Here is a 14,199-nt window from a genome sequence, read left to right on the forward strand (position 1 = left end):
GTAGGTAAGTGTTCTATTTGTCAGTAGGTTAAGATTGAGAACTAGAGGCCTAGTAGCACATTGCAGGAGTTCAGTATTCCAACTTTGAAGTGGAAAAGGTGAACATGGATTTTTTATGGGTTTGCCTTATACGCATTATCAACATGACTCGATATGGGTCATTGTTGACAAAATGACCAAATCAACCCATTTTTTGCCAGTTCATACTTCTTATTCAGCCGAGGATTATGCCAAGCTCTATATTAGAGAGTTGGTTAGGTTGCATGGAGTCCTGTTGTCTATCATTTCAGATAGAGGTACTAAGTTTACCTCTCATTTTTGGAAAGCATTTCATATGGGTTTTGGTACCCAAGTTAATCTCAGTAAAACTTTTTATCCTCAGACAGACGGTCAGACAAAGAGGACCATTCAGGTCCTAAAGGATATATTGAGGGCGTGTGTTCTTGATTTCAAAGGTAGTTGGAATGATCACTTACCTTTGATCGAGTTTTCCTACAATAATAGTTATCACTCCAGTAGTCAGATGGCTCCATTTGAGGCTCTCTATGGGAAGAGATATAGATTTCCTATTGGTTGGTTTGAGGCAGGTGAGGCTGCTTTGATAGGACCAGATTCGGTGTTTGATGCAATGAAGAAGGTTCAGTTGATTAAGAAAAGGCTTAAAATAGCCCAAAGTCATGAGAAATCCTATGCAGATGTGAGGAGAAGAGACCTTGATTTTGACGTTGGGGATTTAGTATATTTAAAAATCTCACCCATGAAGGGGGTGAAAATATTTGGCAAAACAGTGAAGCCCTGTCCCCGATTTATTGGCCCTTACAGAATTTTGAGTTATTTTGGTAAGGTAGCTTATGAGCTTGAGTTACCTGCAAATTTGGCATCAGTGCATCCAGTGTTTCATGTTTCCTTGTTAAAGAAGTGTATTGGTGATCCAGCAGTTGTAGTTCCTTTAGAAAGCATAGATGTTCAGGATAGCCTTTCTTACAAAGAAATCCCAGTCGAGATCCTTGATTTTCAGATTTGTAGACTCATGAACAAAGAAGTTTCCTTGGTCAAAGTTCTTTGGCGGAATCAGTCTGTTGAGGGAGCCACTTGGGAAGCAGAAGCAGATATGTATACCAAGTACCCTCACCTTTTCTCTGAAAACTCAGACTCAGCTTAAGTTAACAGTTTTCCTTAGATTAATTCTTTTCCATTCTAAGTTCATGCTATATAATCATTCTCATGTCTTTGCATTCATTAACAAATTCAGTTCAGTCATGTATCAAGTTTCAGACTCAATCATGTAATCATATTTTTAGTTATGCATGTTTAGAATATGATTTTTGTTTCCCCAGTATTCTCAGCTTAATCAGTTTCATTTGAGGATGAATGTTCCCAAGAGGAATATATTGTAATACCCCGCATTATTCTTAGTTTAGTTCAGCTCCTAGTTGCATTCATAAGAGGCTTAAAGCTTGAAAATTTCACTAAGTGTTGTTGACTTAGTTTTATTTTTGGCCTCTTAAGTTCGAGGATTTTTAAATTGGTCTTCCAAACCTCGAGATGTTGGTTTTTGAGTTAATTCATGTTTAGGGGTGTAAGGATCATGTCTTGAGAAAGTTTTGGATTTTTCAGACGAGGATTGGGTCGTGTTTGGATTTTGATTCCATCAGTTCACCGCGATGGTGGCGCGTCGTGGTGGTTATAGAAATGGAGGCCTCATCGCATTGTGTTGACCTCTTAAATCACGTTCTAGTTTCAAATTTAATTATCTGAGGGGAAATTGATTCTTTTCCCCTTAATCCAATTCGTAAACACATGAATTAAAGCATCGGTTAGGGCATTCTATACCCATTTTCCCCAATTCTCCTCTCAAAGAAACCTTAACCGTCTCCCAAGAACATCAAATTCAATTACCTCCTCTCCAAGAAAACCAAGAAATTAAGTTTTCCAATCTAAGAACTTTCAAGAAAAGCATCAAGATTGTGTTTCTCTTTCAACCTTAAGGGTTTAAGGTATGTGTGATGTTCATCCATGGGCCCTTTTCACCCATGGGGTCCAAGAATCCCTTTTTATATTTTAAATAATAAATTTTACATATTTATGATGAATTATTTTCATGAAGCTCTTATGAATTTAGTTTTTGTATTATGTTTACAAATGTTTTGATGGAATGAGCCTTTACACGTTTAAATGATGAAATTTTCATGTTAAATCCCTAACTCATGGTTTTTGTATTATTATTAAGTTATTATCACATGATTTATCTATTCTCATGCTTAAATTCATGATTCTCATGTGTTTGATAAAATGCCTAAGTGTTGGGTTTTTGAACTATGATCCCCTACTATGGTTTTACAACTTTAATATGGCATTATTGTTAATTTAATTCAGTTCTGGCGGGTTATGAACACCCGATACCTATGTGATTTATATAAATTCAGCTTTTTAAGTATTTAGACAGTCAATCCATGAACTTTATCAGTATACTCAGATATTTATATTTATTATGAACACTATCAGTTATAGAATAACTCTCAGTTGAGTTTAGTTCATTTAGATATTAGTGTCTCTCAGTTGGGAGTAAAACTTAGCACCAAATGAACGTAAGGATGACGTCTCCCCCGTCAGTTAGGCATGAGGCACTTTCTCCCCCGTCAGCTAGGCATAAGACGTTAGTAGCAGTCCCTAAGTTCCAAACCTACAGCACCACCCTAGACTTTAAGGGGTTCCCCGTCGGTTAGGCATGGCACCCAAGTCCTTCGGGACATCAGATTAGTAGATTCACACAGCCAACATTAGTACCCATGGCACGGTACTGACACCCTTCTAACTGGGGTTACAAGTTGGACCCCAACAATAGATTTGGGGCATGTCGGTTATAGCTAGCTCACAGTCTCAGTATAGTATTCAGTATAGTTTCAGTTCAGGTTTTCTTGACCAAAGCATATAGATTCTCAGCTATTCAGTTATCAGATTTTAGTATTTTAGTTTACAGATTATTTCAGTATTATCACATAATTTACCCATTCCCATGATTAAATTCATGATTATCATGTGTTTGATGAAATGCCTAAGTGTTGGATTTTTTAACTATGATCCCATACTATGGTTTTACAGCTTTAATATGGCATTATTGTTAATTTAATTCAGTGTCATCGGGTTATGAACACCCGATACCTATGTGATTTATATAAATTCAGCTTTTCAAGTATTTAGACATTCAATCCATGAACTTTATTAGTGTACTCAGATATTTATATTCATGATAAATACTATTAGTTATAGAATAACTCTCAGTTGAGTTTAGTTTAGTTCAGAATCAGTGTCTCTTAGTTGGGAGAAAAACTTGGCACCGAGTGAATATAGGGATGGAGTCTCCCCCATCAGTTAGGTATGAGGCACTTATCTCCCCCATCAGTTAGGCATAGACGTTAATAGTTGTTCCTAAGTTCTAAACCTACAGCACCACCATAGACTTTGAGGGGTCCCCCATCAGTTAGGTATGACACCTAAGTTCTTCGGGATAATAGATTAATGGATCCACACAACCAGCGTTAGTACCCCAGGCACGATACTGACACACTTCCAACTGGGGTTACAGGTTGGACCCCAATAATAGATTTGGGGCATGTCGGTTAGAGATAGCTCCCTCGATATCAGTACAGTATTCAATATAGTTTCAGTTCATTTTTGCTTGACCAAAGAATACAGATTCTCAGCTATTCAGTTATTAGTTTTCAGTATTTCAGTTTACAAACTATTTCAAAAATGTATATATATATACTTGGTCTTACATTCTCAGTATTTCAATTTTCATACATACTTACTCAGTTATCTCATATTATTCAGTTTGTCATTACTTTATATATAGTTAACCCATGCATATTAGCCTAACCTTATCTCATATACCAGTACATTCAAAGTACTGACCGCATACTTTTTTTTGTGCTATAATTTCTTATATCATAGGTTCAGACACAGTTTCCTGACCGAACTTAGATAGTTCAGTATTACAGCAGCGGCAGTAGTGAGTCCTCATCTTTTGAGGTTAAGTTTATCTTTTATTCAGTTATTCTAGTATTCCTCTATTTCAATCAGTTGGAGTTAGTTGGGGATTTGTCCCATCAACTCCACAGTAGGTTAGTTAGAGGCTTTTTCAGACAATAAGATTGTTAGTTAGATAGTTATTCAGTTACCGAACCTTTCAGTATTATCAGTTGTTTTAAATTTGATAGTTATATTTTCAGTATTCAGATTGGAATGACTATTTTTCTCAGTATATCTTCGGCATATGTGTTTTGTTGTTATTATACTCAGTGATCACTGTAGGTACCAGCACATGGGTTAGCTTGTGGTCACTTGTGACCATAAGCATAATTTTTACGACTAGGGGGTAGCCTCTGGTCGTAACAGTATCATCATACCAGCCCTTACTTGCACGTAATATCCATAGCCAAACTATTTAGGTTAAGGGAACTTTTTTATAGGTTCGAATTACCACATTGAATCCACTTGGGAGACTTCCATGTTCTTCACAAGCATAACCATTTAGACTTTAGCCTTTTCAAATCATTAAAACCATGTTTAAATCCTTTATCAAGTTAAAAACATGCAAGAGTTCCACTAAAAGAAGTCAATGCAATAAACATATCTTTATAACCATTTTAGCAAACACCTTAGGGCATAATATAACCAAAACCAATTCCAAAGATCATTAAACAATTACCATGCAATCTAATTATCCAAAATCATCATTAATGCATATAAAAGTATAATTAAAACCATAGGAAACCATAACCAAGCATTCAATATCAAAACCCCCAAATAATAGTTGAAAACCATAATCATGAAATAGTAGAACCATGAAATCAATCATATAAACCATGTATTTAGTTGAAATTACAATGAAGAAGGAAAATCATGCCTTATACCAAAGAATTTATGGAAGGAAATCACCAAGACAAGCCCCAAAGCAATCCTCAAGATGAAACCCTAGCCTTTTACCCCAAAAACTCTTGAGAGAATTATGGAGTATTTTGGAATTGTTTCTAAGTGTTAATGAATAGAATAATAGGGTAAATAGCCTCCAAAATGTATTAGAAATTGTGGGTCCTAGTTAGGGTAAGAAGGGAAATTCCCAGAATACCCCTACTTAAGTTGCACAAAATCTCATCACAAGGATACGACTGACCCATATGAGTTGTACCCTCCTATATGGTTGGTACCCACCACACGTATCTAAGACTCATCCATTGGATCAAACACTGTCCAGTATATGACTCATCCAACTAAGTCATAACCATATCATATGATCTGTACCCATAACTTGTATCCCTGACAGAATGAAATACCAGGAGGATCAAACATCTTTCACTATACGAGTCCTTGATATGACTCATACCAATCCCTACGACTTATACCTCTAATTCGTAATCATTCTAGTGACCAAAACTATCCTACCAACTAACACTGGTTAGTATACGATAGGACCAGATAACTCATACCTAAACATACGACATACCTATGAGTCGTATTGGATCTGGAGAATAAAATTCTAGGAAATTTTCTAAGGGTAAAAACCTAGGATGTTTCATACGGATATGTCCCCAACTAGGGTCTAGGATAGTGTGCCATCACCAGACCCTATTCCTACTCCCGATCAGAGATTCTTCTTCCCCAGCTAGTGATAGGCCAGGGATCAGCCTAGGCTCCACCATTGTTTGTTTGTTCTTTGGTTCTCAAGGATGATTTGGTATATCTTTTGGGATTAGTTGGTCGTACACCGCCCGATGGTGCATAATCTATGGATTAGAGTGGTAATAAGAAGGACGCACAACTTATAGCTGCGACTTTGAGAGTTGAGGTTCCTCTTACGTGTATTTTCCCAGCTGATAGTTGCTCAACCGGTGGTTTCCCAACTTACTATTTCTATTAGGAGCAGAATATATTGGGTAGATTCTTGAGATTGGCTTCGCCTAAGTTTTTTGGTCTATGGGGTAAGGATACGTATGAGTTCTTGATTGCTTGTGAGGATAGGACCCATAATTTGGTCCTAGTTAAGACTCGTGGTATGGATTATAGTACTTTTTAGTTGTACTTGGCAGCTCAACATTAGTGGAGAGGTCATCTTGATTCTAGTCCAGTTGGATCTTTCCCATTGATATAGATTCAGTTCTTCGAGATCTTCTTGGAGAAGTATATACCTCACAATCTTAAGGATCATCTGAGGAAAAAATTATTGAGGTTGTAGCAGGGCTCTATGATTGTTGTAGATTATGAAGCTCAATTTCATGAATTGGCTAGTCATGCTACTTCTATTCTGACTACTGAGTATGAGAGAGTTCATTGCTTTATTCAGGGATTAAGACTTCCTCTTTGCATGTCTACACAGAGTTTGGTTTCTGTAGGTAGATCTTTTTCTAAGGTTTATGATCATGCTCAGGTTATGGAGGAGATTCATTACGAGGCCCAAGGGGGAAGAGATTATCGGCCACGACATCAAGGTAGTTTCAGTAGGAGCCGTAGTAGCTCACAGTTTAGGGCAGTAGTTCTTAGGGTAAGTACCCTCAGTACTAGCCGTATCAGTATCAGGGTCAGTCTAGTAGGCCAGTTTAGGCCGCACTTTATATTACTGACAGAAACTAATCCAGTTTCTGTGATCGCCCTAGCTAGGGTATTGATCAGTCTCTGAGTGGTTCGTTATCTGGTTATTTTATTCACGGTGGTTATTTTCGGTCAATCAGATCTTTAGGTTTTAGTAAAACACCAGGGGCATGTTATGGTTTTGGAGATTTTGGTCATTTCTCGAGAGAGTACCCTAGTCATGGAGAAATTATTCCTTCATCTCAGAGTGTTCCTCCGATTAGGGTGATACATCCCCCAATCAAAAGTAGTATTCATAGTCATATGGGAGTTTCTAAGGTTTTCGTAGAGGTTCTTAGGTAGGTAGGGTAGGATATCGGTTAGGAGCCCAGTCAAGTGGTGGGCATGCAGTTGTATGCCGTACTTGCTAGACTCAAGGCTGAGTCTTTAGATATTGTTATCACAGGTATAATATTGGTGTGCCATCATTCAGCTTTTGCTTTATTAAATTTGGGATCCACTTTTTCTTATGTGTCTGCTTATTATGCCCAGTGATTAGATTTATCTTGGGATTCATTATCCATGCCATTTTGTGTATCTACTCCCATGGGTAATTCTTTAGTAGTAGATCAGGTTTTTAGATCATTTGTTGAGACTGTTCGAGAGCCTGATGCTCATGTTGATCTTATTATATTAGACATGGTAGATTTTAATGTAATTTTGGGCATGGACTAGTTTTTCCACTATCATGCAGTCATGGATTATTTTTCCAAGATCGTTACCTTCGCTATGCCTGACATAACCCCAGTCGCATGGAAATGAGCGATTAGCCACGAGCCGATGGAGATTTTTTATTATATTCATGCTAAGAGGATTATTTTGAGGTTTTACAAGTTTTATCTCACTTATATTTGTAATGTTAGTTTGGAGAGTTTGTCGCTTGACTCACTACTAAAACAAGGCCAAAAAGTGACGGCCAACATCACTTTTTGGGGCAAAAGCGACAGAAATCCGTCGCTTTTTTTCCGTCTCAAAAAGTGGCGTTGGTTGTTGAAATCGACGGCCAACGTCAATTTTATTTCGACGGACAGCGTCGCTTTTATTTTGATGGACAACGTTGTTTTTTGGGAAAAATTTATTTTTGTTATTTTTCAAAAAGCGACGTTGTGCGTCGCTTTTTGTTCATCAGGCGATGAACAAAAAACAACGAGCATCGTCGATTTATTGAAAAAATTTTTTTTTAGAAAAATTGACATTATCCATCGCAATTTGAGAAAAATAAAATATTATTTTTTAAAGAAAGCGACGCTGTTCGTCTCTTTTTGTTCTTCATAATGAATAAAAAGCGACGTTGGTCGTCACTTTTTGTTCTTCATAATAAATAAAAATCGACGGACAAAAGAGACCATGTCCGTTGCTTTTCTGCATTTTTTTTTAAATGCAAATATATGCATTTTCTACATCCCACCTGCCAAATAAATATAATTAAATATAGACATCATGCAACAGACATTACTAATCATATAAAAAAACTACATCACCAAAAATTTAAGTAATTCAAATCATCAATATGCTTCAACAACATCCAAAACACTTATCCAATATTCAAAAGCACCTAACAGGTAATTCAAAAACATTCAAAACACTTAAGTCTTTAAGCTTCTTAATTCAAAAATTCTGTTTCTTCTTAGCTACTTGATTCGGGAGATGGAGAACAGTGACGATGGCGACTCATGCTAACCACTTTTTTCTTGAGTTCCTCGACTGTCTTGCTCATGACTTCGTTTTGAGCAACGAACTGGGTGAAGACACGTGAAAGATCTGTAATCTACTAAGATGTAGCAGCAAGCTGAACACCGTTAATCGCCTCAGCCTGGCATGAGGAACCAATACCAGCCTATCCAGCATGAAGGTGTCGTAACTCATTTTGAGAATCAAACCCATAGGTTTTCCTCTTTTTTTTCCTCCCGCCACTTTTTCGGTCCAAATTTGATCTGATCCCTCCTGTATAGGCTCGGTTGAACCAAATTCAAACAAGTAGTGTATAAATTCATTCTTCATATTAAAAAAGACACATTAGTAAATTTAACTGAATTTTAAAAAAGATAAGGATAGTAAAGAATGTTGTGTTTCATGTCCTTAATTCCCAGTAACATTAAGAGTCAAAACAAGCAAATCACAAATGTAAAAGATGATTGTGGAATTGGACAGCAGCATAAATACAATGCATATAAGCTCCCTGCAGATTGGCTAGTAGGAACCTTTAGCAGAATAGTATCAAACATATATTATTGATGAACGAAAAGCACTAAGAAATTGCTACAACACTTTTTGATAGTGATTCTTTAGTAAGCATCTAACATGACATTTAGGTTGTAGTTAATTATAAATTCCAGGTAGACTACTTTGAGATTCACATATAGCTAGATAATAATAAGCTTTGTCATATATAAGTAATGGCAGGTTTTTGCTTCGACATGGCCATGTACGTTCTTCTAAAGTACTTTTATGTAGTGCTACTACCAGTTAGCTACAAAAGTAGACATATGTATAGTTTCTCAGTTCACTAAATACCAACTCTTCAATAGATTTCCTTCCATAAGTCAGCAGAACAACTATTCAAATAAAAATCGAGAAGTAATTACTTCCATCAATAATGCCATAATAGGCAGAATATTTAACACTACTTCAACTCTTCAAGTTCCTCATCTTAGCCCTAATAACTTATGTAACACTTCTTCTAATAAAGATGGTAGTACAGTTGAGAAGTAAGACTAGTCATTCATGGTTATTAGCAAGAAACATTTGTCATGTTACTTAGATATATACCTTAAAATTTACTCAACTAATAAGTTTATATTATGTTCACTAACATTTTAATTGTTCCAAACACGAGATTTTTTATGTATTGAATGATAGAAATTGCCTCTAGTCTTGACTGCAAATTCTTATAAGTGGTCTAATGCTTTCTGAATTATCTCATTTAGATAAAATTGTGGTCATGGTCCAAGTAAATGAACATCTAAAGGCAAGTTCAGATATGAGAAAAAGATGAAGAGAATTTAATACTGATTTGGAGAGAGATCATTTTTTCACTTTACGTTGTTGACAATACCGAGGGCCTCTCCACATTGTAGGATGAAACACCATTCCTCACGCTATTATCAGAAAATAAAACAAAAAAATAGATTTTCCATATCAATAAAAGAGGAATAAAAGCGCATATTGAATTACCACTGAATAAACACCCAAGTAACCAAAAATCAAATCCTTGGAACCTTAAGAACCATACGGGTTACTTGCTAGTCGATAACAAAAAGTAGCCAATAGGAGAATGATTTAGCTAATTAAATATAAAGGTATAACAGATTAAATTATAAATATGTCTTACATTGGCATTTTCAGCCCTAGGCTCAACCCACACATCCGGATCCGACTTATTTATTTTTTTCAGCAGATGTGTTCGTCTGAAGACCTCAAGTCGAGTTGGTTTGCAACCTAAGTTCTTCTCCTCCAAACAAAAAGGAAAATAATAATAATCAAGTAATATTTAATGAACTTTATATAAACACATAAAGTAAAACCTAAGGTTACTACATTTCATTTCTCGAACTATGACCCCGACACTCTTTGCACCTCCGGTTGCAATGAGCCATCTGTTAAACTGGCTCTAGCTTTATTATTTTTCTCAGAGATTGCCTTATATTCAGGAGATTCCCAATAAATACACAAATCATCATATACGGTTTTAAGAAGCCATTATGCAACATTGCCTATACGTCTAACACGTTCAAGCTAATTGCGTAGCTTTGCACCAGCATTCCTCTAAAAAATAGTGGACATAACTCTATTGTGCTTTTTCAAACAAGTACACATTGTCTGAAAATCAAATGAGTAGTGTTATATATATATACGAGCATATACAAATATATATTACTATTAAAGTTAACCAAATAATGATTAAATCTAGTATACCTTGAACTCTTCAAACATGGCTTGTCTATGGTCTTTTGGAATCTCCGACCAACTGTGCCAAGGTTGTGAAAAAAGCCTCCTAACGCTCTCTCTTACTGCCTTATTAACTTCTTTTGATGCGGGATGCCACCTATAAAATAACAAAATAAATATGTAAAGCACTTAGCACTTATGTTGTTGCTGTCGTTGTTATCTAGTGAACAAATCCTCCTCTAATTTAAGTGTCTACAAAAACAATCTAGTACACCAAAAGAATCCCTAGACAGACTGAACTTACTGCAAAGTTATACCTCATGTCACGCGACAGTACTGAAGTAACAAAATAAATATGTAAGCATGAATGTTTTATTTATGAAAAATAAACTTATGAATAAAAAATAAACTTACGTAGATCCATCAGGATTGAGAAGACTATACAAATCCTGTCCTTATCTCCGGGAATGAGACTAATAAAATGCACATCAATATCATCTGCTACAGGTGGAGGTGGAGGTGCAGATCAAGATGTGGATGCTACCTCCGGGATTACCCAAGGTTTATTAACTGGGGGAGTAGATGTCTGTGCATCAGAGTCAGATGTGTTTCTCAGCAGCAATCCTGAGAGGTGGAGGGATGAATCGCGAGGGGATGGAGTACTAGATGATAATCTCGAAGTCCTTATACCGTAGGAGGCCTGAAAGTATGTGGAACATAAGAAGTGCCCACCTTTCGCTGCTTTCTAGGACCATGATAATCTACAGGATTACTAGTGCCAAATGGGACATAAGACCTCCCTAATGAAGAGGTGTGCATCTGTGGCTGTGAAGAAAGTCAGAGCAGGAATATCATCAGGATTTATAGGCATCTTAGATTTCTTTTTGGCAATTGACTTCGAATTCTTATCAGGACAAGGCCGATCACTACTACCGTCGGATGTCATTTGCATGCAAGTTTATATTAAAACATATAAAAATCAATTTGTATTCTACCAGTAATGCTAGCATCCTATAAATATAACTTTTTAGAAACTTATATCCAAGTAATTAAAAGGTAATTACATGTACAACAATTTGTACTTGAACTTATATCTTAGATTAATTAACATTCTTGGGGTATGCTTATAGGTTCTTTTGACATTTTAATATCCGCTTCATTTGTTTATCAGTTTTCACCTCGACGTCCACAAATGTTTGTTTTTAACCTTTTTAGCACTATTTTCAACCTTTGTAGTTTACCAAACATTTTATTACCAACCCTTCTTTTCTTCTCACATATTGAAATAACAAAATTGTTTTAGAGTTGGTTGTGTATTATCATATCAACTGATAATGGTTGGTCAATGATGATACACCCCTGCTTCCTTATAGTTCAATGCCAATGCAGCCAACAAAATCATCCAATCAGTATTTAGCATGACTCTATCAATGTTTTTGTATATTCTCCTATTTATTTCTCCAGAAAGCATAGATATGCCCCCATACTAGTATACTCTGGTTTTTGAGATACCATACAAGCACACACTATTTTTGCATGGATATAATCCCGCAAATGATTATAACATATTTTATTTCTTTGAACAGGTTGTTCTGATTCAGCAAAAGAAATAGCTTTGCAGTATGTTATACTTGATATGGGAGGTACACCAAGTATACAGCTTTGCATACAGAAATTTTGGAAAAAAAATATAAACTTCAACTGGACCTAATTTAACATTTTTAGATTGCAGAAACAATTCTGCTTCTTAAACAACATTGTTCACGCTTTAAAATTCTCAACACTCTTTGAAGTTTCTAGCCTCAAAGAAAGAGAAGTCCATTACAATGGAAATTCCACAACTCTAATTCCGGTCTGAAATGATATATTTTAACATCACAAGAGAAGTGTTCATATAGAACAAAAGAAACAATGAAAGGGACCGAACAACACTGCTAAGATACAACAGTACATTTTCAAGAAAAAACAATTTTGAGTTAGCTGTTGAAATAATAAATACTGGTGAATATTAAAAGACAACTTTTGTTCCTTTCTAATACCTCCCTTCCCCCACACCAACAACAACAACAACAAACCCAGTGTATTCCCACCTAGTGGGGTCTGGGGGGGGTAAGATGTACGCAGTCCATACCTCTACCTCTAAAGAAGTAGAAAGGCTGTTTCCGATAGACCTCCGGCTCAAGTCACGAGATACCACACAAACTCATAGTAAAGCACAAAACTAGATTACATAACATAAATACGGCACCCATAAGTAGTAGAAAATAGAGGAAAGCTCACAGATTCGTAATAAAACATGGAACACGGAATCATAACAAGAATAAAACCCCCACCAAGTAATTTCCTACACTAGCAACCCAAACCGGCCCTAGTCTTCTGCCCTAATTCGTGTCCTCCAGACCTTCCTATCTAGGGTCATGTCCTCGGTGAGCTGTAACTGCTCCATGTCCTACCTAATCACCTCACCCCAGTACTTCTTCGGCCTACCCCTACCCCGCCTAAAACCATCCAACGCTAGCCTCTCACACCTATAAACCGGGGGATCCATGCCCCTCCTCTTCACGTGTTCGAACCATCTCAATCGGGCTTCCCGCATCTTGCACTCCACTGGAGTCACACCAACCTTCTCCCAAATAGTCTCATTCCGCACTCTATCCCCTCTAGTCAGCCCACACATCCAGCGCAACATCCACATTTCTGCCACCTTTATTTTTTGGATGTGGGAGTTCTTAACTGGCCAACACTCCGCTCCATACAACATGGCCGGACGGACTACCACCCTGTAGAATTTGCCTTTCAGCTTGGGCATCACCTTCTTATCACACAACACCCCCGATGCGAACTTCCAATTCATCCATCCCGCCCCAATACGGTGCGAGACATCCTCGTCAATCTCACCGTTACTCTGGATCACGGACCCGAGATACTTGAAACTATCCCTCTTACATACCTCCTATGATTCCAGCTTCACTACTACCTCATTCTCCCACCTTACGTCATTAAACTTGCATTCCACATACTCTGTCTTGCTTCTGCTCACCCTGAACCCTTTGGACTCAAGAGTTTGCCTCCACACCTCTAATTTGTCATTCACACCCTCTCGAGTCTCATCTATCAGAACTACATCGTCTGCAAAAAGCATACACCAAGGCACCTCCCCTTGAATGCAAACAAAAAGGGACTAAGAGTAGATCCCTGATGCAATCCTGTCAAGACAGTGAAATGCTCTGAGTCTCCTCCCACCGTCCTCACCTGGGTTTTCACTCCATCATACATATCCTTAATTGCTCTGATATATTCCAGCGGTACTCCACTCACCTCCAAGCATCTCCAAAGCACCTCCCTAGGGACTTTGTCGTAAGCCTTCTCTAGGTCGATAAACACCATGTGCAGGTCCTTATTCCTTTCCCTATACTGTTCCACCAACCTCCGCACCAGGTGAATTGCCTCCGTCGTCGAGCGGCCCGACATAAATCCAAACTGGTTTTCCGAAATAGACACTATCCGTCTCAGCCTCACCTCGACCACTCTCTCCCAAATTTTCATAGAGTGACTCAATAACTTAATCCCCCTATAGTTATTGCAACTCTGGATGTCACCCTTATTCTTATAGAGAGGGATCATGGTACTCCACCTCCAAGCCTCGGGCATCTTTGCCATCTTGAAGATTTCATTAAACAATCC

The 14,199-nt window shown here is 37.3% G+C and overlaps 1 protein-coding gene across 1 annotated transcript in view; it reads right to left on the reverse strand.

The window, feature by feature from the left end:
* Positions 1 to 8,398: 8,398 nt before the first annotated feature.
* The window catches only part of LOC107872501, a 12,752-nt gene continuing 6,951 nt past the window's right edge, over positions 8,399 to 14,199 (reverse strand). Inside the window, exons 2-3 of the mRNA XM_047412172.1 lie at positions 10,543 to 10,672; positions 8,399 to 8,464 (exon numbers count right to left, since the gene is read on the reverse strand). Of these exons, the coding sequence (XP_047268128.1) occupies positions 8,399 to 8,464; positions 10,543 to 10,672 (196 nt within the window). The remainder of the gene's footprint in view (positions 8,465 to 10,542; positions 10,673 to 14,199) is intronic.

Source organism: Capsicum annuum, chromosome 5 (genome assembly GCF_002878395.1).
Source record: "Capsicum annuum cultivar UCD-10X-F1 chromosome 5, UCD10Xv1.1, whole genome shotgun sequence".
Lineage (NCBI taxonomy): Eukaryota > Viridiplantae > Streptophyta > Magnoliopsida > Solanales > Solanaceae > Capsicum > Capsicum annuum.